General features: G+C 36.3%; 1 protein-coding gene across 3 annotated transcripts in view; it reads right to left on the minus strand.

Moving 5' to 3' along the window:
- MINDY3 (MINDY lysine 48 deubiquitinase 3) overlaps positions 1 to 27868 on the minus strand; it is a 53656-nt gene that overhangs the window by 16018 nt on the left and 9770 nt on the right. For all 3 annotated transcript variants that reach the window (XM_065832888.2, XM_071805182.1, XM_065832890.2), the window contains 7 exons: positions 27245 to 27418; positions 23466 to 23517; positions 21473 to 21587; positions 20980 to 21053; positions 20448 to 20527; positions 15863 to 15933; positions 14658 to 14738 (listed from right to left, as the gene is read on the minus strand). In XM_065832888.2, coding sequence (XP_065688960.1) covers positions 14658 to 14738; positions 15863 to 15933; positions 20448 to 20527; positions 20980 to 21053; positions 21473 to 21587; positions 23466 to 23517; positions 27245 to 27418 — 647 coding nt within the window. The remainder of the gene's footprint in view (positions 1 to 14657; positions 14739 to 15862; positions 15934 to 20447; positions 20528 to 20979; positions 21054 to 21472; positions 21588 to 23465; positions 23518 to 27244; positions 27419 to 27868) is intronic.

The following is a 27868-nucleotide window of genomic DNA, read 5'->3' on the forward strand; positions in this document are numbered from 1 at the left end:
TGTGGAGTTATTAAAAAATAATTTGATTCTAACCGGAGGGAAGATTCTTTCGGAGATTGTATTTTGAAAGAGAAAAGATGCTTCACCCAATCCTACTGATGTACGACGTGACTGTAGCATTATGACTTGGATTCACAAGCCTTCCACACATGACCAGAATGCATTTCAAACCGGACAGCACTCTAAAATAAGAATGTGAAGCTTAAATTCCTCCTGTGGCTGTAATCCATCTGCAGTAATCTTCAGATCTGTAAGAGTCACATCCAATGTCAGTATCCTGGAGGACAAACAGACTCAGAAAAAGTCTCTTTTCAAATGGTGAAGGGATCCTGCCACGAAAACCAGAACTGATGAGGTGCTCTTAACAGCCTGAGAAATAACAACCCACTTAACTCAGGGAGAACAGACAGAATGCAGCTTTATTTGGTGGAAAGGAGCAGAAGAGTCATACACAGCATCACACATACAAATGAGGTTAAGTGTCCTAAAGGTGTCAGATACAGTTTTACTTGCAGAAACTGGTTAGGAAGTGAATTGGAGAAGCAAATGTAATGTAGACTGGTGTCAGTTCACAAGTAGGAAAGCTACAGAAGTAAAAAAAGGTTTAAAGTCTTGCCGTGATATAAAATTTAGTTGTTGACTCTCATTGAGACTGAGAAGATTAAACAGAACCCGGGCATTAATTGAAACTAAATAAACAGCTTTCTTGTAGGTCTTCCTAGGAGCCAATTATCAAATCAAGGAAAGAAGAAGAATCCTTCTGATCCAAAATAAGAGGCTGTTATTATCGCCATACAAAGAACTGAACAGGTATGGAAAGGCCACAGATCTTTTCTCCTCTTAGGCACTGCTAAGTAGAAGTTGAGATTGCTGAGGTATTTGGTTACTGGTTCTAAAAATACCCATCAACATAGCATCTACTGTCAGTTTAAGCAGACTATTGTGACAGGTCCCTGAAAAGGGACAGAGTTGGAGAATTATGCTGTGTCAAAAAAACAAATGAAATCCTACAGTCCCCACCTGTAAAGTCAATACTGAAGCGTTTGATGTTATTTGACATCAATGTGATTTGAAAGACTCTGAACAGAGTCTCACTCTGAACAGAGAGATGGCCAATGAAGACAGGTTCAGGATTTCCATTTCTGCTCAGGGACATCATTCACATCAGTAGTTTGGAAGGGCCAGTGCCCATAGTTGTTGCAGTGACAGAAGTATCCTCTCCAGGCTGCTTACAATGCTTTTCTTGTGCTGGTTGGTGGAATATGAGATTGTTCTGTGGCATATTCTATGAAAGAACGCTTTAAAAAATGTCAAACAACTGGAAAATATCCACAGAATAATTTAAGGAGTAGAAGATTTTCCAGCTTGAGGCCTGTACATGGAGGAACTGAAGGAAAGGTCCTTGACTTAGCTGTCTCTATACAAGAGCTCTGCAGCCACAAATGTTTCCACTTCAGGATGCTGGGTGTCAAAGATCATATCCTGGATCCTCCTCAGCCTTGAACAGGGGCTTTTGGTCCACGTGGGATCCAGAAAAAGCCAAAAGAAAATAATTTCCTTGAACAAGAGAGAGAAAAGACAAAAAAGGCAGTGTGCCACCCCCAAGGTAGTACAGTTCTTATCATGGGTCAGAAAATATAATACAGGCCTTGTAATTCAGACCAGAAAAAGATGACACAGTTTATCTGAAAGCGTTCATCAAGGGGCAGAGGTGGTGGTGGAGGAGAAACATTCACACAAAGCAATTTGTTTCAACAAGGTGGTTGAAAGGAAGCAAACTGGCTCCAGTAGCACTCTGCCTTGTGAGTAAGAGTGGAAGGATTATTGTCTTTACTTCACAGTACATGCAGTACCTGGCTGGTGCTGCAAATGGAGGAGTTCTCAACAGGCCAGAAGGAAAAGCCACACATGGACGACTGTTTCAAATCCTTTTTCACTCTCACCCACACTACTCAGACAGAAAAGAGAGCCTACTTGATCCAAGGGTTGGGTGAGGCTGTGGAGGAAAAGCAAACACAAACCAAAACCAAAGAGCAAGAATTAATAACAGAAATCTACAGCGAGCAGGCTGTCAGCCTATCCAGCTGGAAAGACAGGCTTTCAACATGCACCCAGCTAAGTCATGGAAACCACAATATCTGCTCCATTCCTGTGGGAGAGGATGGTTTAATGAGACAGCCAACAAAAAAGCCAGCATTGCAGTTTTTCAAAAATAAGAGAAACTCAAACTGCAGCAAATACGTGTTTAACAGTTACACTGCCACAGATGTTGGTGGTTTAGTTCAAAACGTTACAAGAAGGCAACAATTCACTTGTTGACATGTAAAAAACATAAGGGCTTCTTCACCATGTTCCCTGCTTTGCAGGACAGATGACAACAGATTACTGTAAAACAATAAAGATTAGATATACAGTCATCTTTTTATTCAAAGTTACTAACTTGGTTTGCTCATCATCACAGAACAAAGTCTTTGTTTTGAAAACAAAAATACATTACTGGAATTACAGACCAAGAGTCAGCAAATTTGAGTTTACCGGAATTCTTATCTAATTACTAAATTACATATTCTCCAGCCACAAATTTAATCTGAAAAGGCAGCTTTTCAAATTACCCGTTGTCTGCCGTATTCGAATTTCCCCCCTCTCCCCAAAAGACAGAATACAGTGCTATACAAAAGCCAAACTTTATTCCTAAGAGGAACCAAACTGGAAGCAGGCAAATTCCATGGTTTATGACTTCCAAAAAAACTTCAAAATGTAATTCACTCAAGATGAATGGTAGCTTCTATTATCATGCTACACTTTTTTTTTTTTTACTTTAAACATTTTATATTTACATTAGATATTATTTCTATATCTATTTCAGCCTATAGACATGAAGCATTTGCTATACTGCTATATTGCATGGTGAGTGTTAATCACAGAATCACAGAATGTTAGGGATTGGAAGGGACCTCCAAAGACCATCCAGTCCAATCCCCCTGCCGGAGCGGGAACACCTAGATGAGGTTACACAGCAATGTGTCCAGGTGGGTTTTGAATGTCTGCAGAGAAAGTCTTTTTGGCAATTCCAATAAGGAGGCGGGAGATGAAGAAGTACAACAGGAACATTTACCAGCAGAGTTAAAAGCCAGTGAAGATGTACTGCAAAACTTCAAATCTTCCTAAATGCAGTTCTCACAGTACTGTAAGCTGCAGCTAATGTTGAAATCAGCTTCAAGTGTTCAGTTTCCCACTTAAACCACATAATTCACTCTTGGGATGATGAAAACCCTCTGGTTTGCTTCAATCCAGAATGATACTTTTGAAAATGGACCAGGGGAATTATTTTGTAACACAAATACAACGAAAATATTTCTAAAAGACAATTAGTAGCCTGATTCATGATTCTAACAGTGATATCTTATGGCTTCACACGTGAAATGCATGAGTTCTGTGAAGTAATTTAGAAAATATATTAATAATTACATGTATTCCCTTGTTATTTTGCACTGTTGAGTTGTATTTTAGGTAATCCTCATACACACGAGTTGATACACATGTGGAGGAAATACTAAAAATTCCTAAACTTTACACATTTCATGTATTATAAAAACAGGATCTCCTCTTTTTTCATATTTGGATTTGGTACTTCAGGTAGCTAATTCCAGTAGTAGCGGAACAGAACAATTAACTACAAAACCTAGTATGTTTATTCCTTTAATTAATACAAAACTTATGATATTTTTCTCCTTAGAGCTGTCTTATACAGTAAAGCCAAACTCACATATCACTCTAATGACATTAGTTTTCTTAACTCTGTATAGGCAGTCACTGAACTTTTTGTCTCCATACATCCACACTGTCTCAGTATTTCCATATCAAAGTCTCTTTAACATATTCAAGTCTTAGACTGAAAACTTTAGGACCTCTCTGTAACACAAACCAGCTATTTTGTAAGTACATGTATAAATGTATATGCATACAAAGATTCCCTAAACGATCAATTGGTAGACCAAAATGGCATTGGACTCCCTATAATACAAATTAAAATGCAAAAATATATTAATATATTTCATGCCCTTCTTCCATAAAACAAAGTAACACTGGAAAAAGTGCACTTATACTGAACTCAGGTTACTACCCTTTTAGAAAAAAAACAAATATATTATTCAGATAGCTAAACAAATGTAACTTCTGATGTCAATACGAGGAGAAATAAAGACAGAAAATTATGGTAATGTCTTAATATCACTAAGTGTGCTTCACCTCTGCTAGGAAGACCTAAAAACTTCCTCCACCATACACAGTCCCCTCCCTCTGCTTTTGTGTATTTTTTTCCTCCTTCTACATTTAGACTTTCAGTTCATTCATTCACATATCCTAACCTGAAGTAGAGCCGCCTTAGCAAAACATTATTCTGTATTATTATTATGTACACAACAAAATTGCCATCAGCATGAAAGAAGACAACACAGGGATGAAAACCTCATTTTTTTAATGCTTCTCAAAAAGTGGTTAGAAATGGATAAGGCCAACGGTATTTGTGACTGCACTTGTAAAAGGTTTATTTCCTGACATGCATTGGTTTAGCAACTTTGACAGTCATGCATATTTACTTGTTGAAAAAGTATGGAAACTAAACTCAGCTTTTTTCCGCCTCCATGTGCTGAGGCTGCATCTTATCACTAGAACAGCATCTTTTACCTCTGCCTTATCTCTCTCATACATACAGTCATGCCAAAGTCTGATGTGAAGACTAGAGCATACCATTGCATTTACATACTTTCTGGAAAGGAGTATTCTGCTGCATGAAACACACACCCTTCTTTCTGTTCTCCACTTGATGCCAGATTAACCATTAAGAAAGCTAGTATTTTCTTCCTAATTGTCTGCATACTGTTCAATGATTTGCAAACCAGCAGGAAATGAAAGTGCACTAAATTTACTGAAGTCAAAGCTTTTGAGCTAAGACTGTAGAAGGTCTTTAAGAGAGTAAAGTAGTTTATGCCTGTCCCCTCCATCTACTCATGAATACTGAATGAACTACAAATTGATTAAGGTGTAATAATACCTGTTCCACTATCAAGAGTGCTCAAATAAAAAGGACAGGTTTATTATTTTGGGGAAATTTGAAAAATATCCAAATACACACAGAAAGCTAAAGCGTAAAATCATTTTGAACACTAAAAAGCCAAGGTATAAACATCCAAATGAAAAAAGGGTTTTTGTAGCAAAGTTGTATTTTTCAGGCCAAGATCTACTGTGAGCCTTTAACCATTAACACATACGCAACTCAGAAGCCATCAGACACCAGAACGATTCTAAGTTGTGCTGTATAATACTCAGTAGCAATAACCCAATAGAAGGAAGGGTCTGTAAATAAATTACACAAAGACATATACATATAAACAATACCTCAGTTCAGAGCATTATGTGCAGACTGGAATAGCTGCCAACATAGAATCTAGACAGCAACTGGTAAATGTTAATGCATTGAGTGAGGTGGACATGCCTTGTGATTCAGAAAAAAATGAATTAAAAAAAAAGTAACATATGAGAGCACATTACATTAAAAGAGTTGTGTTTAAGAAAACTTCAGGCCAGTACTTGCTGGCTGTATCCTATTGCTATCTGAGCAACAGCATAAACAATACTTCGCTATTTAATATACCTGAAAACAGAACTAAAGTGATAATTGTGGCAGAACTGAGTAGTAATTGTACCTAGAAAGGCCGGGGCACCTCACTAGGGGAAGAAGCAAATGATGGAGGAAAAAGTCATCAGCAGTTTGTTTTTCACTTGATTTGGAATCAGGAATAACAATTTTTCACACAACACACTTCTCTAAATATAAATTTAATTGATACTTAAAAACTGCAATACTATTTAAAACTCTATCAATTTATTCAACATATTTTAATAACAAGCCGGGATGCCTATTTCTCCAAATTTGAAAAACAAAATATCTACCCGTCATGTGATGACTCAGGCCCAATGTCTTCGCTATTGTATCAAATATAGCTGGAACCAACATTGGTTTCACACCTAAAAGGGATACAGAATGACACAATGATGTTCTCCGCCTTTGTTTCTCTGCTGTATGTTGACTTTCAGAATTTACTCAATACAGTGACTTATACATTATACAATTGCATTTAGCAGTGTCTTTGACACAATTACTATTTGAAAGTCACTCTGCATATAGTACCAAAAAGAAAAAAAAAAACCAAAATGTGTTGCTTTAAAAATCAGCCTTTCATATGATAGGCTAATATACATACAAACTATATGTTGCTCATACCCTCCTTTCTGAAACAGGAGGCTATAAATCCTTCTAGATGCTACTAAGTACTCTTATGGGGCAGGACCCAATCCATTGCCTTCCAGTCCCTGCTTTCAGTTTACATATGAAAGTAATTTATTCTAATATGAGGAAAAGGAAAAAATATTCCTCAGGACTGCTGTGCCTACAAATGGACAGTAAATGAACCACCATTTTTATGCCGCTTTGTGCATTTTTCACAACAGGCGCTTTACACGTTCACCACTACAATCTATTCCACTACAAATATATCTAACTAATTTTCAGAAAAAATGTATAATTTAAGCTATAGTACAAATATAATTTCCTGGAGATGACTGCGGATTAGTCTCAAATATGTTCCCAGGGCCTACTGATAACATTCACAAATCAGACAAAAGTTTGTTTCTTAACCAACTGAAATGCAAACTCAGCAAACTGAAAGTAAACAGAGCATTTGCTTACAAGGGAACTAGGAAGTTGGAAAACTGAATAAACAGATAACTACTAGAATCACTTTTCCTAATTGTATCTAAAATAGACGTGCAATGATTAACAATACAATGTTTCTAAAAATGGTTAATGTGATATTCATGGTCATTACTTAAGCATATTTTCTTTGTAAGTTTTCCAATTCTGAAGTACTCTTACAAGATATTACATTGAGAGCTTAGTGGTGGGAGTGTTTTATTTTGAATCTTTAGATCTAAATTTTGCTGGATCAGAAGTTCCGACTGAAACTGCCCCACACCCCATTTTACAAGTTTTCATCTATTAATAGGTTTGGAAACAGCATGTGAGAAGTCAGTACAAAGCCATTCTTTCATCTGCCTCAGCACAAACCGGTATCAAAATGTGCAACATGTCAGGAGAAAGAATTCAGTGACACAAAAATTGGAACAACTCAAACATAAACACATGAAAAGTGATATCATCTAAGCAGCCCTACTCTCAACTACTTCATATATAAAAACTGAACCTTCCCCTCTGAAAGAAAACAGATGGATGAGAAGTCTCTTCCCAAAAGGAAGTAATTTGCTTATTTGCTTAGGGGTATATACAATTACATTTCATGGTCTGTATCAGGCAACCATGAAAAATGTCCTTAAATGATCACTGTGAAAGCTGTACATAATGGGGTAAACGGTAAAATTTTTCTAAAACCTTGGAGAACATATAGATATGATTAAATGGCTGAAATTAATCAGAGAATTATGGTAAACACAGTGAATGCAATTCTTCTAATACAAGAATATTTGATTAAAATTAAAATTCACACTCTTACATCTCTCAGTTTAGTGACTGCACATTACAATTTCTGTGTCTCAGCTCTTAGAACAAATAATGCAAAGAGATAACTCATGACTGAGTTATCTCTTTGTGATCTAAGCAGGAAGTCCTCACAATTGCTGCTCATTAGTATGGGATGCACAGCGATTCCGACGAGCAATACAAGCATTACAGGACCTTGGCCTAATTCCTAAATGTTCTCACTTTGGTGGTTTTGCCACAAGTTACCAAAATGCTGACCACTGCCCAAAGATTCCCTTCTCCAGTATTCAAAGACATCAACTTTATCACCCAACTTCAGGAACTGGAAGATCACCAGAATGCTCTAATACTTTCCACATGCAATTTTCACAACATATATGGGTATATTATTGTACTCTGTTCTTGATGAAAAATAATCATGTGGCCTTAGATTCCATGGTTATGACTTTATCTTCCTAGCTCCACATTTTTAGTTACAGTACTTGCCTAGAAAAAATGAAATCTGTATAGCTCGATCTCCAAGGCCTCTTTAAAACTGTGTGGCAGGGACTCGTAACACTCCATCATCCCAAAAACACCTCAAAGACCCCCAAATCCTGAGTAACTAGAGTCCTTCCTGACCCCTGGAAGATGGAGCGATGATCCCATATCACCAACCCTAAAATCAGAAAAACCAAGTCAGGATCCACTGAAATCCTGAAAACTTTAGTACAGCCTCTTGACTTTCTTTGATTTAGGATACAATAATGTACGCTATAATCATAGTGTTTCCAGTCTACTGTGTTTGAATAAAATTTGGCATCTGTAACATCTATTACTGGATTTCTTCTGGCACAATGACCTATGGGTCCTAGCCTTCTACCTCTGCAGATCAGCCACACCTGCCCACCACAGACATGTCCACCTCAATCTTCCTACTCAATCCTTCTGTGGTCCCCTGCATATCCTTGCTCTTCTTGGAAGTCCAGAGTTCTCCAAGACACTTTGTAGGCCTGAAAGGATGTCAGAGAGGTGGCAAAATCAGAATTAGGTCCTCATGTCTTGGATTGGAGAGGGTATATTAGGCTTCTTCACAACCTTCTCTTCTTTCCCAAACCTTGTGCAAAACATGAAAAAGAACATGTCCTGCAGAAAGTTGCTATAGCCACTCCGAGGAGCTTTAGTTTCTCCACTATTCAAAAATTCTTTTAGAACAGTTGAAGTACAGACCATTAAAAACTAAGAGGAGACAGAGAGATGGGATTTTTTCTTGCAGCTATCACAGTTCCTTGCTCATTCCAACAATGTGGGAAATGGGAAAATAAAAGGAGACAGAAATGTTTCTCCTAGGTAAAGCTAAAAAATTATTATGGCCAAAGCTTCTCATGAAAGCTACCTCCACTTGAAGCCAAAGCTACATTTCTAATGAAAATAATGAGAAACAGAAATACAAAGATTTCATAAATGACAGTGCTCCATATTTGTTATCTTTAGAGAAAATACAGCCACAATGACTTTGGGCAAATTGAAATAATGAACTTGTTTCATTAAAAACAAACATGCCACCATACACTATTGCATCACACATAAGGTCTATGTTATTACAATGAAAAGTTTAGACAAAATCTAAAAGTTACTTGGATAAACACTGGTGTGAAAGTCACTTAACATGAATGAAAAAAACACAAGTTTCCCCCAGAAAACTTCCCAAACAATAAACAAAGAAACCACCCAGAACTGCCTATTCATAGAAACACACACCTGTAGAAGGAACAAATTCATCTTGAAGTAAAATTTAAATTCCTTTAGCAATAGCATTTACACTATGATGCTTAAACCAACCAGCAGAGTAACTTCAGTTGTCTTTGAGGGTCCACAATTCCCACAGGAAACACCCTCCTCTAACATAAACGTTTAAAAGGGGTCTATTCCTGCAGAAAGGAACTCTTAAATTAACAGCTAATATAAATATTTGAAGATTCTCTGCTGATTTAGCCAAATCAGAGCTATTGTCAAGAACAGAGCAGCATTCATCTCCCTGCTCTTAATCAGCACACAGAAAACTTAAATCCTACTTTCGCCCAGAAATTACTGCTGCAGTTGCCTCAGAAATCTCTACTCTTTCTACCAGATACCCAGACTGTCCCAACCACAACCAACTGCATTTATTCATGGAAAATAAAACTCTGAAAACACACACTCTGTAACTATTTCCTGAAGCGTAATTCTTCAAAATCTGATTTTGATTCCTTCTCTTATAAAGACTTTTTCAGAATTTCATTACCTGCATTCACTGGTCATGGGAGCAAAAACAAAAAAGGAAGGGTGGTGTAGATATTTTTTGCTGCCTTCCCAAAGTAGAAAAGTTCTTGAGTTAAAGGGTAGGTACAATTTATTTGGATATCCACAGGTTGCTTTTGCAGAGACCAGAGCTGTTAACACACACTAGTATTGGCTGAGTTTTTGCATACACATCTTATTTTCTTTGATGGTCATTGACATTTTCTCTTGATGTTCTGAGACTAAATGCTATGCCCAGTAACACTCCCCCTAGGCCTGTTCTGGTAAACACCACTGACCCAAACTCAGGATCTCGTATAGCAGTGTCAATGTTGCTCAGGTGTCCCTCTGTTGAACTTTGATGAAAAAGATTGTTTAGGGAGAGAAATGAATGTTCTCTCTTCTGAGAGACAATACAATCAAGGATGCTGAAGAAAGGCCCTGAAAACATGTAGAACACGTTACAGTGATCAAAGTTAGAACAATAAAAAAAGTAACCCAATACCATAAGTACAGTCCCAACACAGCAAAACAGGCACACTTTCCTTGAAAAGCAGTAATTTGTTACTTATTCATATGTCTCAGCAAGGAGTTTCCTCTCCTTATCTGATTTTTCAAGTCTACAATGCTTCAACTGAAAATGGAGAGCCCATTCTTCTGTGGCCTGTGTGCTCCAAGACCTGGGAACAGATTAAGGGAATAGCTGAAAAGCTTACACAGCTCCGAAGTGTCCCCAGGGGCAGCTTCAGTCATCTGAAGTCACCAGACATACACTCATTCTATGCTGTCATTTCACTTTCCAAGAATCTGAATTCAAGCTTCCACACCATATGAGTTTGCATGTCAGCAGATAGTACTGAGAAAGCAGCTATTAACCTGCTGTTGTTGATCTTATTGTCTGCACTAAAACATTTTCTTGTAATACTTCACGTAACATTTCAACCTGTTGGTATTCTTTTATACAGTGTCTGACCACACTCCGACATTCCTAAAAGTTCTGAATAGTCTCAGGTTGTCATAACTTCCTACGTTACTAGTACTGTAAAATAAACAAGAGTTGACCATACAGCATTTGATCCAGACCATCACAGCCTTATCCCTGCATGAAATAATTTAGAGCCACCCCCCTTCTCACTCTCTCTTTTCCCTACAATAAAATAAAGACTGTAACTTTAAAGTTGATTTTTAGAGGACATTTACAATACTGTCTATTTGCCTTAGCACCATCTGACAGAGCATGCAGGGATACTTAGTGTGTCAGATGAAAGCTTCCTTGTTTATTTTTGTTGGCCTGAGGCCCTTTGAAAGTTTTCTTATTCACTGAAAGGGAGAGCAGGGAGAGGCAGAAGTGATGGCAGCTTGGATTTCAGTGCCACTTTTTCAGGGAAAATCGACCTTGTTGCAAATGCAGAGTCCATGACCACCAGAAATAATAGCCGTCCTTATTTTTTCACGAAGTGTTAAATTTCGATTGTTGATCATCAAGCAACTTTCTGGCCTCACATACACACAGCTGTAATTGAAACAAAGAAAATATGCTGGTACTAATTAAGTTCCCTGCTAACATTTGTTTCCCCTCCCAATTATTCACACAAGTGTATTCAGCTCTATTATGATACGCATACATATCAGACTTCTGAAGAACTATTAGGGCAATAGAAATGTTTGCACGTCCTTTCCAACTCATTACATACTCATCTGCATAACAAACTGTAGTATTTTTGCTCAACACAGTCTATCTTAGAAGTGAAAATATGGAAGATAGGAGGTGAAGCTTAATTTCAGATGTTTCCAGATTCTATTTCTTTGTCTAGAAAGAACACTTCCACTGAAGTGGGTGATAGTGGATCAAAACATTGTGATGAGTATTCTTGTGCTTCCATGTTTTGCATAGGAGATCATACACTGCATTTCAACTTGTTGTGTCTGCATGGTTGCCTCCAAAATATCTAATTAATTGTTTGGCTGCTGACAGGTCAGCTAAGTCCCAGGAAGAAAAACCACTTGTATTCTCTTCAATCAAAAGTGCTTTTTTAAGGAAGAAAAGATTTCTGAAGTTGTTTCTTTCTACCTCCAATTTCTTGTAGTAAAATGAGGCTAATAACATCTCTGTACATGTCAAATGAGTTTTGACCATCCTGATGTGGAGATGAAGACCATGCAAACAGAATGAAATTTCTATTATTTTAGTAACAGGGGAAACTGCTGACCCACTCGTACACTTTTGTTAAAACTAGGAATTGACTCTGCTGTCACCATTTAGGGCTATTTCAGTTACAAGAGAACTTAAGCCCATTTACATGCTTCAGCTAATTTATTTTTATTTTCACTTTAAGCTATAAGTGTGATCTTCAGCCCAAAGATCCTGTGCTGCACTTTGCTCCTTCATTAAAATCCACTGAAAATGCAGAAAGTTTTAGAATGGCAGCTACAGACAGATCTATGCATTTTAGAATGTATGACTGAAAAACATTTCTTTGAAAGTCACAACTCCAGCAGAATGGTCCACATTTAATGTAAATATATTCTGGCACACAGCAATAGATGTCTATAGTATTTAATTCAAAATGTTCTGAGATAGAAAATCAAAGTGGATGGTGGGAGGACAATGTTTATTGCTGTGCTCCACCTCAAATGCAGAAATCTGAGGGAAGCACCTGAGCACTAGGGAACAGCAGCCAACTTTCTTTGAGTGGGGTGGGATGCAGAATTTAAGTAAACTCTTCTGCTTGTTGACTCTCCATGCTCGAGAGAAGTGCACAAGACAGCTATGTCCCATTCCCTAATTTCCCCACGCTGCTCATCCATGGTGACAGTATCCTAAGACAACTGCTTTTTTCTAGGATTCTAGGTCAAATTACTCAGCTAATGACAAAAGTGACTGCTATTCTGCTTAATTGCCTAATATTCTTCTTTTCAAACGTAAGGGTGTAGGCTCCTGTAAATCATGTGCTGTATTTTTTTTCAAACTGAATCTGCACTGCTTTTGGCTCCAGACTCCATCTTCCTCGTTTCATTTTGAAGATTTCTTTCTCATGCAATCAAACTTGCCATCAAGCTGAAGTTATGTTCTCAGTATCAAGCCCCATCTACATAACTACACACACCACTTAAACAAGTTGCTGACTGACCATTGGCAATGAATTCAAGTTTCTTCCTGTAGTTTTTTGGCAAGTAGCTACAACAGATAAGATAATGGATTGCTGACAAAATTCTTATTTCCAGTGACCCTGACATCTCTGCTCCACCTGAAATGCTCACCAAGCCTCACTTTAGAAAGGCCGAGGTCAGATGTGCAAACTATATATTCAAGGACTCTTGGAAGTTTTACACATCTTCAGCTCCCACTTCTTTAATAAAAACAATTCTGGGAAATTCTTTGCCAAGCCTGTTGCTTCCTTTTGCTGCTTTTTAGTACCCAAGATATTAATCAGAAGCTGACACTTTCCCCAACCGAACTGGAGCTCAGTGAAGAAAGAGGAACCGAGCTGCATTGGAGGCACCAGATGTTGATGCCACATTACTTTAAACCCAGCAAATAGCCCTCAGCCTCTCAAAAGAAAGAGCACTACAAATAGATTTCTACCTGGAAATGGTCACCATAGACACAAAACATCAGAAGATATAACAACATTCTGGACAGGTACACTTGACTTGTACAATGGAGTAATTATGCCTATTTGCATCAGACTGCTACCTGTACAACCCGGTACTGACTTCAAGGGTATAATTCAGAAAAATTGTGGATAAAATTTCAAAACTGAAATTAAAAAAACTTTACTAGGAAAGACTGTTTGGGGAGAGAGGAAGGCAGAAAATAAACACTCAAAGGATGATAAGGATTCTTCTGCTACCATGGTGTAGGGAAGAAAGAGCATTTATCAGACACAAGGATTTCAGGGAAGCTCTAGTATAGCATTTGTATCAGAAACTGCAATAAAATATAAAATGTGCAACACAGACTAATTAAAGGATTTAAAATTTAAGTTTAAAGGTAAACAATACTGCTACACATAAACTTCCAATGTACTGTGTGGAGTTGAGTTTTTTCTTTGTTGTTTTGTTGGTGGTGGTTTTTTTACAAGAAAAATCTCATGGGTTTTGTGTCCTCTTTTTAAAGCTTAGGTCAAAGTTTTCTTTGAGGAAATCCAACAACTCAAGAAATTATGCCTTTGTCATGTATTCTCATAATTATTATAAAGATTTGTACCTACAATACTCATTCACTTTTAAGATATTAAGTACAGGAAAGTTCATTCCTAACAAATACTAATAGTACCATTTAAAGTTTCAATTAATACTTTTAATCAGAAACACATGTTCTATACAAATTTAAAAAGTAAGGAATACAATTTACAATCGTCAACTAAAACAGAAATTGTTTCCTCAGAAAACTCATCTCAAGAGCATTTAGTATGTTCCACAGATTACAGTACATAACTGACAGAATAAATATAAGAAATTATCATAACAGTCCTGATAACTATTTTTGATCTAGATTAACATTTGTGAAATCACTGTCACTAAAAGGCACCCACACAACTATTTTCTTTTAATATCTCTCTTGCACTATAGAAATTGAAGACAGTATTTATCCCAGGTATGGTATTCTAAAGCATACCCTTTCCCCAGCCCAATAAACTAAGATAGAACAAAAGACTTCACTAAAATTTATGAGATATCATTAAACCATTCGAACAATTCTGTCCTCAAGGGAAGGCTTAATTAAAAGGTTTGGTGACTACATTTTTACATTAAAGCCACATGAAACTCACATTGTAGCAAGATCTGAACTTTGAATTTATGAGGTGCCTGAGGTTATCAAAAATCACATCTAACATACCTTGGCAAAAAAGACTGTGAGGTGTGTTTCACTGCCAAGTATCCAAATGGGAAATTTTGGAGACTTCAAATACGAGCCAACCTAAAAAGTTGCAACAAAATCAGAAACACAAAGCACATCCAGGAAACTCATCTAGCTACTGATCAAGTTAGTGATAATTCAGTTAGCGAAGTCCCAACTGCTCTGAAAACTGAAATAAAATGTCCAATAAAATGACAAAATAGTGTAAAATACTGAGATTCTAATTTTGATCACTGATTCCTGTTTGACTTGGAAAACAACATAGCTTATGATAATTAACTGAAATAAGACATCAGTGATAAAGTGGTAACAACATCCCTTATCCCAACCTTGAAGACATGCCTCAAACTCCGCAGGAGTAAGTACTCCTGTGCTTAACAATACTATAATCAGATGCTAAACAAGGTAGAAGTCCACTGGTTTTGGATGAATCCATTCAGAATCGACATTTATTTAATAAATGAAGGGACAGTTAGTTACAGTCAATACACCAGCGCTCTGCAAACTGCATTATCCTCTTGATTGAAAAGGAAGGAAAGAACCAAAAGCCTTTTGAAATTTAGAGTATTAATGCTGTTTCAAAAGTAGTGTTTGTAAAGCACAAAATTTCTCAAATAAAAACCTTAAATCAAGAAATTCTGTGTCACAACAGGAAGAAACTATATGAACTAGGTTGCACTTCAGTCACAGATGTTCACAGATGAATACATAAAGTAACTTTTAAGTCTTGAATATACTATATTCAGAACACATTTACTTAATAGTAGTTTTACCATTTTTACTTATGGCTATTTATTTTAAATGGAAAGCAGTGATAGCATAAAAAAAAAACAAAACCGCAGTGTTCACAAGCCACTTTGGGACTTCACAGTTTCATAACCATCTACATAACTTGCAATATGCTTTATTTTAGCAAAAACATAGGCTTCTAACTAGCTATATTACATTGGTGCAACAACGTTCTTATTCAAATATTATCAAACAACATTTACTCAATAAGATGCATTTAACAATTTTATTATATACCTGTATTATTGTTCGCAGTTTTAATTTGAAGTTGAACAAACTGTGGAAGTTCTTTAATATCTTCAATTGTACACAGTGTAGCTTTTAGTAACACTGTTAAAGAAGCCCACAACATCTTAATAAAAGAAGCATTTTAAATGATGCAGAAAACAGCTTACCTTACAATATCTCAGGGATTCCATCAATGTCAAAAAGCCTACTGTTGCCTGCTTATGTATACCAAGAAGTTCTGTGCAAAACAAACCAGAAAAATTATTAAAAAAAAACAAACCCCAAACAACCTGCGAACCCTCTTTTAAGCCATTTTTTCTTAATTCGAAAATTGGTCAAGTAACAACAATTTTAGAAGTCATGCAGTTTCAGCCACAACGGTAAAACATCAAGTTATAGTCAGAAACCTACAAAGGTTTAATAATTTCCCCTTTTATAAAATAAGAAGACCCAAAGGCATGGTTTCAAAAGTTGCTGGGTTTATTACTAGATGAAGTACTTGTAAATTACACCAAAATTATTCACAGAAAAATTTAAGAGAAACAGCTATCTTGAAGGGGGAAAAAGTATATATGCATGTATGTATTTTTCTTTCCTTCCCTTTTTAATTTTTAAGACTTCCCTTGCTATATTTACCTTAATCATTTCACATTCTGAATAATAAAACATAATTTTGCAAATAACATTTTTATTAGTAGGAAAGAAATTATTCACTCAATTTGATTTTCTGTACTGACTTCCACTTAATGTATCATGCAGCTCTCAAACACACAGCTGTCAAAAATAGCTGAAATACTTACATACAACAGATTGGAAAAGCACTTACAGAGCCTTATTTGAGGCTCTCTAATTAAGAATGAGAAAGTGCTTCAAAATTCAAGCTTAGAAACTAGTTATAATCATAAGTATTTGAAGCAGCTCTGGGCTTATACATGATCTGAACAGTGCAAGTACTGTCCACTCAAAACAGCTCTGCTAAATCCCTAAACATTGTCTAAACAAAGAGCAGCACATACCTGATCATGCAAATACACATGGGAACATCTACCTCAATCAATTTAACAAGATCTGTATCTCCTTTTTTCAGAGAACTTTCACTTCTGTATTTGAAAGTTTCCTTCTAAAACACTAATTCTCAACTATATTTTTAACATTGATCAGTCATGGACCTCAGAACCATAGCAAATAAAAGAAACTGTTCTAAATTTAAAAGATTTCTGGACTTCCAGAAATCAGTTCTACATTTCACTGTAACTCCCAGCAGCAGACATGGTATGCCATGCTTCCTTCACCAGCTTCAAGTTCACCTCACTGAATTTTGCAACACTGTAGAACAGTTATTACAGTAGTAGATTAACTTTATCCTCTACTATTAAGCAAAAAACCACCCAACTCCAAAAAAACAAAACTCCCAAGCACTAGTTTGTTCCCTGCCTTTGTGGCCCGGAAGTAAAACTCCTTCCTTAGAGTTGTCAGCTATACCTATTTAAAGGCTCTACTTGCAGTGAATATTTATTTGATTTGAAGCTGTGCTTTCCAGGATTAGGATTATCTTCAAACTTGCTTGGAATTAAAACATTCGGGGGTGCACAGATAATACTTTGCAGAACCCCATCACCTCACTGACTTACAGCTGTGTTGCTATAAATTGCTGTACACTGAGACAGTTCATCCTTTCTTTGAGCCAAGGGCAAGAGAGCTAGTCCAGTTAAAAAAAATAGTGAAGGATCCTCCAAGCTAGGGAATAGTTATTGTTCAGATAGATATTGTTCGTTCATTCAGAAAGATACTGTTCATTTATATGTGCAATGAAAGGAAACGAATGGCAGAAGTAAACAATAGTACATTAAAGAAATAATTTTAACACATCACATGTATTTCTTAACCATTAACAAAAATTAGTGTAAAGTTCAGTCTGCTGAACAAAGGCTTCAGATTCAGGACCTGATGCTTGGAACAGAACAGCAAAGTCACATATAAAATTTACTACTCAGAAAATAATCAGATTATTTAAGTATTTTGTTCCCCTGGCAGACAACTAGATGAGAACTCTGTCCAATAACTAGAGAGAGAGCTGGGATCTTGGCTACAGCAGCAGATGTAGAGTCTGAATGTCCTGACTAGCCAGTAGTCAAGCTACAGAGATCATACATCTGAAACCTATTAGACCAACTTCAGCCTGTAGTCACTGGTCTGCCCATGTCTCCTTCAGAATTAGCCAACAGACAAGACAGACGCAAAAGCAATAATCACCCTCAGATGACTTATGAGGAAACAAAGGGAGACTAGCTGTCCTAAACCAAAGTTAATCCCTGTGAATATCCTCACCCCACAGAAAAAACACCCCTGAAAGAGATCTGGTAACACCAAATATCATCTAAGAAAATGAGTGTGTATGCCTCTTGTCAGAAAGTTAGTTTCTCCTTTTTTTTCTAAAGTATTTTTGCAAAGTACTCAAATGTCTAAAAAGGAAGAAAACCAGAGCCTTTAAAAACCAGTCAGGCTCAAACTAATGAGGGTTTTAAAATGTAATAACATGGTTACCAACTGTATCCAAATACCACCACCTAGTGACAACATGAAACACCACAAAGTCTTGGCACTAAGAAAAAGCAACTACAGCATTATTTGTATTCATACTAAATTGCTACACTTCACCTAAGAATGACAATGTTTCAAAAAGGAGAAAAAATATGCACCTCCCCATACCCTCCTACCATGAATAACTGTGGTAAAAGAAGAGATTAGAGTAAGAAGAAAGGTTTAATGGGGGACATGTAGATAGTTGAAGAAGAGGGATAATTTCATTCATATTTGTACCAGTGGTGGCCAAGAACAATTCCAATTAGTAACTCCTGCCCTATTCGGAAAATACACAATACTGTGAGAGTTGCAGCAAGTATTCAAAGTCATCTTTGTTTTAATTCACAGAAAGGTAAATGACGTATACTCAAGAAGACTAATAATGAGACAGCGGTGCCAGCTGTGAAAAAACAACAAAATTGGCTAAAATAACTGTACATAAGACAGACATGTTTAAGCCTGCAAATCCTATGCAGCCTTTCAGTACTTAAAAGGGGCCTATAAGAAGGATGGGGACAGACGATTTAGCAGGGCCTGTTGCAACAGGACAAGGGGTAATGGTTTTAAACTAAGAGAGGAGATTCAGGCCAGACATGAGGAAGAAATTTTTTACAATGAGGGTGGTGAACACTGGCCCAGGTTGCCCAGAGAGGTGGCAGATGCCGCATCCCTGGAGACATTCAAGGCCGGGCTGGATGGGGCTCTGAGCAGTCTGATGTAGTTGAAGATGTCCCTGCTCATGGCAGGGGGTTGGACTAGATGACCTTTGAAGGTCCCTGCCAATCCAAACTATTCTATGATTCTAATGAAATTTACTATACAACACTTAAGTAACTAGACGAAATAAGTCTCTGAACCATTCATGATTACATTACATATCAAAAATAAAGGAGGTGTCAGAAGACTAGGAAAGATAAAACAAGGCACTTACCCTACAAAAAACAACAAAAAAGCCTAGTGGAAAAAACCCAGGAGAAAGGATGATTTTAACCTCCAAAGGGTCTCGAATTAGTAATCAATTAAAAAAAAAAAAAAAAAAGGCAGCCAGTACAGGCTCATCAATACTAGACTGCAATAATCCAATCTAAAAACCCTGTATAAGAAGTCTATCAAATAGGGATGAGAAGAGTTACATATAATATCCAAAAGACATTCCGAGAAGTCTGATGCTAAAGTACAGCCTGTATGGAGTCATAATCGGGTGGAAGTCTAAAAAGTCTCAAAGGAGATTATACTACTCGTTCATTGTCAAACCAGAGCATTTCAATTCAGGTCTTGCATGGATTTGTCTTGAACCTCAGTTCAAGTCAGTATTTTCAGTGATGACTTAAATGATGGAAAATCCTTGTAAAAAGCACGCTGATGAACCTGAGATAGACTTCATAGCAGTGGGAGAGAGGATATGAACACTTTCAGAATTCAAAGTGTTCCTGCTTTTAGATCATCTTCTCTGTAAGATGAAATGCAATAAACACAAAAGGCCCCCAATCACCTCAGTGGCCTTCCACTGGACTTGCTCCACAACATCAATGTATTTTTTGAGCTGCGGAGCCCAAAACTGAACACAGCACTAGAGATGTGGTTTCACAAGAGCCAGGTGGAGGGAAAGAACCACCACTTCCCTCCACCTGCTGGCTGCCATCCTCCCCATGTAGCCCATGACACAGCAGGCCTTCTTTGCCAGAAGGGCACACTGATGACTCACGTACAACCTACTGCCCACAGCAACCTCGGGTCCTTTTCTACAAAGCTGCTTCCCAGTCAGCCAGAGCTGCCCTGTGTTGTTGCATATGCTTCTTCCATCCCAGGTGCAGGACTTTGCTCAATTTAGTTGGGTTCCCTTCAGTCTCTTTCTCTAACCCAATGTGGCTGTTCTGAATTGTGCCCTGTCTGCAGTATATTGACCAAGTTTCCTAACTTGCAGAGGCTGCCCTCCCTTTCACCATCCAGGCCATCAGGTACCTTATTTCAACCTGTAGCTGACAATCCTGCATTCACTGATCAAAGATTCAGTGCAAGGATGTTTTATTTCCATTTGAAGTCTGCTTAAATCAAAGGACAATAAACAAGGAGACTTTCAAAACAGAAACAGAGCATACTCCAAACCTGTAGGTCAGCATCTCACAGAATGTAAAAATTAAGAACAAGCATAAACTAGAATCAACTTACTCATTCCTGAACATTCTCTGTCTCCATCCCACACATTAGAAACAGCATGCCCCGTCAACAGGAGGTTAATCAAACTTTGGCTATATAACAGAAAGAAAGAGCCTATTAAAATGGTTATACAATTTACTTCTGAAATAGTGGTTATCTCTATCAAATTTGAAAAGTATTGTATTGCCCAGACAGTTATGCAGACATTCTCTAACTATATTCCTTTAATCAGTGTGTATTTGTAATTCAGCAATGCTAATATGATCTCAATTTTTTTCCATCAACAACTTGATATATGTAGTCCTGAATTTGAGAATTATTCCTTTAAAAATTCAGCAACAGAAGCATTTCCTCATAACTGATGCATTAAATGGAGTAAGCAGTGAAAAAGGCATGCTATATTAAGTGTTGGGTTTAGCTATTGTAAAGTTGCAATCGAATCTTTGTCGTAACATCAATAATTTCCTAAAAGAATGATCGTTTACAGAAACATTAAAAAGTATCCCACTCATCTAAGTGGTAGCAACCATATTTTGCAGCTTACCTTCCATGACCATAAACAGGATCTATCAATGGCTCAGTTGCATCTTCAATTTCATTTTTTATGTTTTCAATACCCTGCAGAAAAAATTACAAATACTTTTGCTCTTTTAAGGAATGAACTGCAACACTTACAACAACAGAATGCAATAGCAAAACATAGAAGGCTGATGCTCTTACATTAATTGATACCTAAACACAACTGTTTCTCTTGATAAGAGATGGTAGGAATATAGAAGGGAGGATGTTTCCGAAACCTGACAATTGCCCAGATAACAAAAGAAGATGGCGCATTTCAAGTTTTTATGCTGGAAATGTACTGCAACACGAATGAAGATACCAATTCATTCACGTATCTAGATTTGACTTATTTTATTGGTTGAGTTTAGTGTTCACGTTTTACAGAAAAAAAGGTTACAGGATCAAACTTTCTCTTAACAGAGAAACAAACCAAACACACACACACACACACATAAAATATCAAACAATCCACAAACCTTTGTCAGTATTACAGAATACAGAAAGAGCAATACTCCAAATCTGTTTGTCCACACTGAATATTGATCCCAAACTGCAGCCTTTAGTTCAGGGAAGCTTTTGAATGCTCGTTTGCTAAAGACAAAAAACCCAACAGAACAGGAAAGTGTATTTAAATAAAGCATTCAAATAGTGTCACAGAGCAAAACCAAGAATTATTAACACACGACATGAAAATGTCCAAGTAAAAAGCAGAGTAAAACAGGTGTTACATACAGAATGACGCAGCAGCTCTTTTGGAGTTACTATAACTGTCACAGAGTCATTAGTATTTACCCATCAGAAGATAAATAATTCTGGGCAACGTACAAAAATGAACATAGTTTCTATATGCAAACACTAACTACAAAGTTACATACAGTTGTGAAAGAGTCAAGTGGCTTGAACCAGTAATTCTACAAAACAGTTACTGAAATTGGGAATAGACTGCATGTCACCAATATGTTTGCATTATGTACTGTATGTTCTAAAAGACATTCAGTCCATAAACAGTGGAGAAAAACTTCCACTTAAGCAGGTAAGACTATCTTTCAGGCCTTCAGAGTAATTACTACTTTTCCCATTAATATTTGCTTTTGTTAGACTCCAGCAAAACACAAAATGTTTAAAACCATGAGTGGTACATAAACATTTCGGAAACTAACTGGTTGTACAATAGGGTTGCTGCCTGGATGATATTGTAACACCAGGTGATCATACATCAGAAAGAAAAAAGCAAAATAAAAACAGAGGAAAGGAAGAGATTCATCACGATTCCAGTGAAGTAATACACTTTCTACTTCTTGGGATATTTAGAACTAAATACTGCTTTTCAGAACACAAACATTAGTTCTTATTGAGTAATACAAACTAGATCACACTCTCTGCTTATCTTACACAAATTCAGGTATATTATTTACTTTTTGATTCCTTGGACACTTTCAGTAAGTCTTGTTTAAAAAAGAAACAAACATCTACAAAAATATATCCATAGATGGGTTTACTCTCACAAACACTTGAGATTTTTAAGCTACATTATCAGTGGAGTATACAAGGCATAGGAGGCAAAGTCAGTTCTGAACTCCATCACTCAGCTCGCTCTGAAGGTGTATGCCAGAGTGTTCACTCTCATTGAGAACAGACTGAAAAATAACTGAAGTGGGTACCACAAGTCCAAAGATCAAGGGGTGAGGTAAAGTTACAAAAACGTTATATTTTCCTCTTTCTTCTTTCCTCATATGACAATGGGCTTAAAAGAACAAACTGTAACTACTACTGATACAATAAGAAGCAATTATTTCAGTTCTAATTAGTAACATTTTCCACCTCAAGAGTTTTTTTTAATTGTGCTGCTTTTTATTTCCTCTTTGGGGATTTATTTGTATAACGGTTACAACTGTTCACTGTGCAAATAAAAGGCTGTTACCTTTAAAGATAAACTCACTCGAACTGTAAGCTCTGCATTTACACCACAAAAAGAAAATAGTGTTTAAAGTATGAACCAAAAATTCATTCTTGTATCTGAAACATTTTTATAAATGTTTCTTACGCTGTCTCAAATAAAGAAAAATACTAGCTGACATTTTTTTCAGCATATATAGTACAAGTATTTCAGATAGAATCACCTGTGAAGACTGAGTATAAAAAATTGCGATTAACATCTTTATCTTAAATGTACCTCTTAATTAGCTGTGTTCATGTGCTTGAAATGCACAAGTTATTCAGCCAATTTTGCACATTACATTGCTCCCGTTTTATTTTAAAGCCTAATGCTTACGCGCAAAATAATATTCCATTTTAAATGGCAAAATGCATGGAAAAACCACCAAAACCCCCAAACCAAAACTTGAAATTAAAGTTTAACCTGATGCATAACACACAAAAAGCTCCCCAACACACCCCCTCCTTTCAGGGCTGTGAATATTAGTGTAACTTCAAAATATTGTATTTTAAATGTTCCAACATATTACTTACTGAATTAATGCATGAAATCGCTCAAAGCCAAGCTCTTCGACAGCCAAGGCAGCTATACACAAGAGACACTTTTCAGCACTACACATAGCAAAAAAATGACACAAGATACACACAGCAAGCTACTATACTTTCAAGCTTTAATTAGATTCTCAATTTTTAATCCTCCCTTGACATTTAATTTTTTTAACTGATTAGTATAAACTAATTTAATGCAACATTAAGATTCCACCATACAAATTAGTGAGAACATTTCTATTTTGACTAATCAAATTATTAAAAGCACAAAGCCACTCAAGTGCGTAGACTTGAAAATATTTGCCAAATACTAAGCTATTGATTTTGTACAAAAAAGTGGCTGCCACAAAGTCATCAAGCATATGCATACTATAGATATAGTTTTGCAGGTCAACAAGAAATACTATTTCCTAGAAAAGCAAGCGTGATTATTTGGATCATTTTATCAATGTAGGTAAGCTGTATTTTTTATTCAAATATACACTTCTGTTATTGAAATTTTAGGGATTTTTCCCCCTTTTTGTGCTTACTTATTACAAACAAATGAGTAGAATTATTCTACACAGTGTTTTCTTTTAATAATGGACAAAAAGCCTTTTAAATAAGTTTCATGTCCAAGACAGAAAAAAAATACAGCACTAGTGTCTTCCCAAGTTCAACACAGGCTTTATACCTTTGTTCCCCTCACAACATTTCCGAATCAAGGAGATAAAATGAACTTTCTAAATCAAATTTCCTTCTACCAACAGGAAGTTACACTCATCACTGTGTAATTATCAAATTCTACAGGCATTCAAATAAGACTGCAGCAGTCTTTAGTGCCCTCTATGTCTATAAGGACTTTATCTCTCTGCCAGTAGAATAATATACAAACCAGACAGATTTGCTTTCTGATAAAGGCCATTTAATGCTGGATATTTAAATAATGTCTGACCACCTAGCTACTGAATTTGACTGCATACAAGTCACTGAAGACCTGAAGCCATTAGGGCTAAGATTACTTGTCGATGCTTCTCACGGGAATTCCAGAAAGGGCTTTCTATGCACTTTCCGACTGCATTTTGAAAGAAGCACTTGATTTGTCAACATGCAAATACAACGTATTCTGCAGCAACAGAATACTTTTATTTTCTACTTCAGAAATAAGGCAGCAGTTGCCTTCAGAGTGCTTGTTTCTGTCTTCTGAAAAACTACAAGGAATTGCTAAAATTAGGTTATCAAGAGCAAAACTAGACTTAGGAAAATGTATTTTTAAGATTTTTTTTTTAAATATGCAACCTTGAAACTAAATTGCAGAAAATGCTACGGAAACTAATCCTGCTCTAAGAACACATGATTTTGTAAGCAGAAAGTTAGAGGGACTAAATCATATAAAGCAATCTTTGAACCTGGGAACTTGCACTACTACAGCCAATGCATGGCCAACAACAAGTCACTGGTATACACCACAAAAGCAGATGAAAAATGCTATTGCATTCAGTAAGTGTGTTCAAATCCACCTTTTGTTCACACAGCAGGATGACAGTTTCACTCTGTTACTACAAAACAGAGTAAAATGGCAAGAGAACTATTTGAAAAAAAGGGAAAGAAGCAGAAATCCAAAAGAGAAGTGTAGCTCTGCACAATCCAAACAGGGCTAAATAAAGACAGTGTTTAATAGAGAGGAAAAGAAAGAACAGCAATAGAACATGAGCTGTATGAGAAATACAATTGTATAAAAACTCTTTAAAACAATATGTGATTATGCTGTGTCTAATCATATTTCATGGTTTTATTATAAATATATTCCCATATGCAATTCCCAAATAGCAGTAGCCTGTCATGTGGAACTGTAGCTTTAATACTCCCTCACACACATAACTCATCTCTTGAGACCTAGCAACTATGACAATGCCCGTTTCTATTTTTATTGATTACAGCAACCAAGCAAGAAATAAATGTATTCCTTTGCATTAGCAACAGCGGAACTCTGCATTATTAACAATACCATCTTCTCCACATCTTTGTCCCAAGTCTAACCAGCCAAGGAGCTGGTTTATAGTTAAATAGCAGAACAAAAAAAAAAAAATCCCTAACAAATATATCTTGAATCAGGAAGTGTATTGCATTATACATACAAGATAAAATACTGTTTGAACTGTAGGGGATATACAAGAGCTACATCCACTGTCTAGTAGGGAACATAGAATATGGACAATGAAAGAGATTAACGTCGCTTATGACAAAAGCAGATTCTTCATGGTAAATGCATCCAGCTCTTCCTAAGCACATTCCATGGTATTAGGGACAAGTCAGGCAGAACTTGTAGACTTGTAGAGAAATACGAAAAATGTAGATATGTAATAGAATGGATTAGTTTATCAAGTGTCAGTGTTGAGAGTAATTATTAATCAAGTGTGTGTTTAAAAAGACTTTCTGCTGAACATTTGCTGCAGTGAAGAGTTCTTTAGAATGAGGCAATATATTAATAAGCAGGACAGTAAAAGCCTGTTGATAACTAGGCTCTGCTTCACCTTTTCTTCAAATGAAACTTTATAATATGAGCAAGAGCTTCAGAGACAACTGGAAAATTCAAAGGAATTAGGAGTTTCAGACTTACAACTGTCTTACTATTAACTTGCAAAGGAAGATTTTTTTTTTAATAGAAAAGTTGTATCTACAAGTTTCTGTATAATACTTTTTCGTAATTAATTTAAAAAGTGCTCACTTTTGAACACTTATGTGTTGACCTTTTGTTTTTTTCAAATAAGTAACATTTAAATTATTACTGTTTGAGCCTTCTAAAGCACATGGAACACTTGATCAAAGCAGATGAAGATGACTTGTAACACAAAGAGCTCCAGCACTACCAATTGCTCTAGCTAACTGTGCATGTATAAATCTACTTGCACAATGCCTACTTCGTAGTTATGCCACAAACTGACGAAGAACACATCAGTTCCATCAACAGAAGGCACCTTTATAAGCATGTTTTCATGTGAAGAGTTTTTCATACTTCTTAATAAAAACATTGGAACCAAAACTCAAAGAAAAAGCAGCTTATCTCTTAACACGTTTGGTATCTCCTATTAAAAGACTAATAAATACACATCTCAGTGATTACATGTGCTTAATAAATTTTCCATGTTGCTGGCTCCTCAGCAGTTAGATATGACCGCATGCCATATCTTAGTGCAAGGATCTGATGAACATCATCTATTGATGTCAGTAACTAATGAAGGAATCAAGACATCTGCAAAAAGCAGGTAAGTGAAAAATTCTAACCTACAAAAAAATTCTGTTTATCTGCTAGAAGGTGATTTGATTAAACTGTTTTGGTACTACACAGAATCAAACAAAGGGAAAAAGGCTACTTATCCACAATGGCATCCAGAGTATTTTAGAACAGATAAAACTTCACAGAATTTCCTATAAAAACTCTTCTGAAATAAAGCAATGAGTGATACATCAAAATATTCATCCAACGTTAGGAAGCATATAGACTTTTCCAAATTAAAACCACATGAGTTCCCAATAAGTTTCAAAATTAAACTGAAAATATTAAGGAAATTGCCCAAATTCAAGAGCAACTCCAGTGACAGCACATTCCTTTCTAGAAAAAAAAGAACGATGCCTCTAATTACCACAGACAAAAATCCATCTATTACTAATGGAATCACAAAGGCAAAAACCCCATCTGTATCATAATAAAAAGCAGTGGCCCCTGAAAAATAATGTAATACTTCACTAAGCAATGGGTAATTTAGTATAGAAATATATCTTACAAGTTTGTTCCTCTTGCCGACTAGATTCTGCAGGACTTTCAGAAATACTAGCAGTTTCTTCAGTTGTTTTTCCTCTTATCCACATTGCCAGAGAGTATGATTCAGAATTATCAGAGCAAGCCATTTCCAAAATATCACATAATGTATGACAGAGAAGGTTCTTCTGCTCCTCTTCTGAAAGAACAGAAACCTAGATGAGTTTGATTGCTGCTAATCAGTATCTTATACAAGTTACTGGTATCCTTTTTTTACCTCAACGTCTTCTAAATAATTGAGTTTATTACTTTTATCTTATTAATTATTAATGTTAATTGCTGTTTGACTATACTGGACCGAAAAATTATAAAGCTATCTTTAGAAAAATGTGGTTTAATCTGATTTCTAATCCATTCTCTTTCCTAATAATAGATTTCAATCAAATATTTCTAAAATACAGAAATACTACAGACAGGCAAAGACCTCACAAATGAGAGTTTTGAGGCAAATAGTGTACATACTACATGCCTGATAAAATGGCACAGGAGCACACTTAAACAAAAAGGAACTGTAAAATATTTAGATACTAGGATATGCTTTACAAATAATTAAAGCAGAAAAAAATAAAGAGAAGAAAAAGAGGTCTCA

The sequence above is a fragment of the Patagioenas fasciata genome, chromosome 2, assembly GCF_037038585.1.
Source record: "Patagioenas fasciata isolate bPatFas1 chromosome 2, bPatFas1.hap1, whole genome shotgun sequence".
Lineage (NCBI taxonomy): Eukaryota > Metazoa > Chordata > Aves > Columbiformes > Columbidae > Patagioenas > Patagioenas fasciata.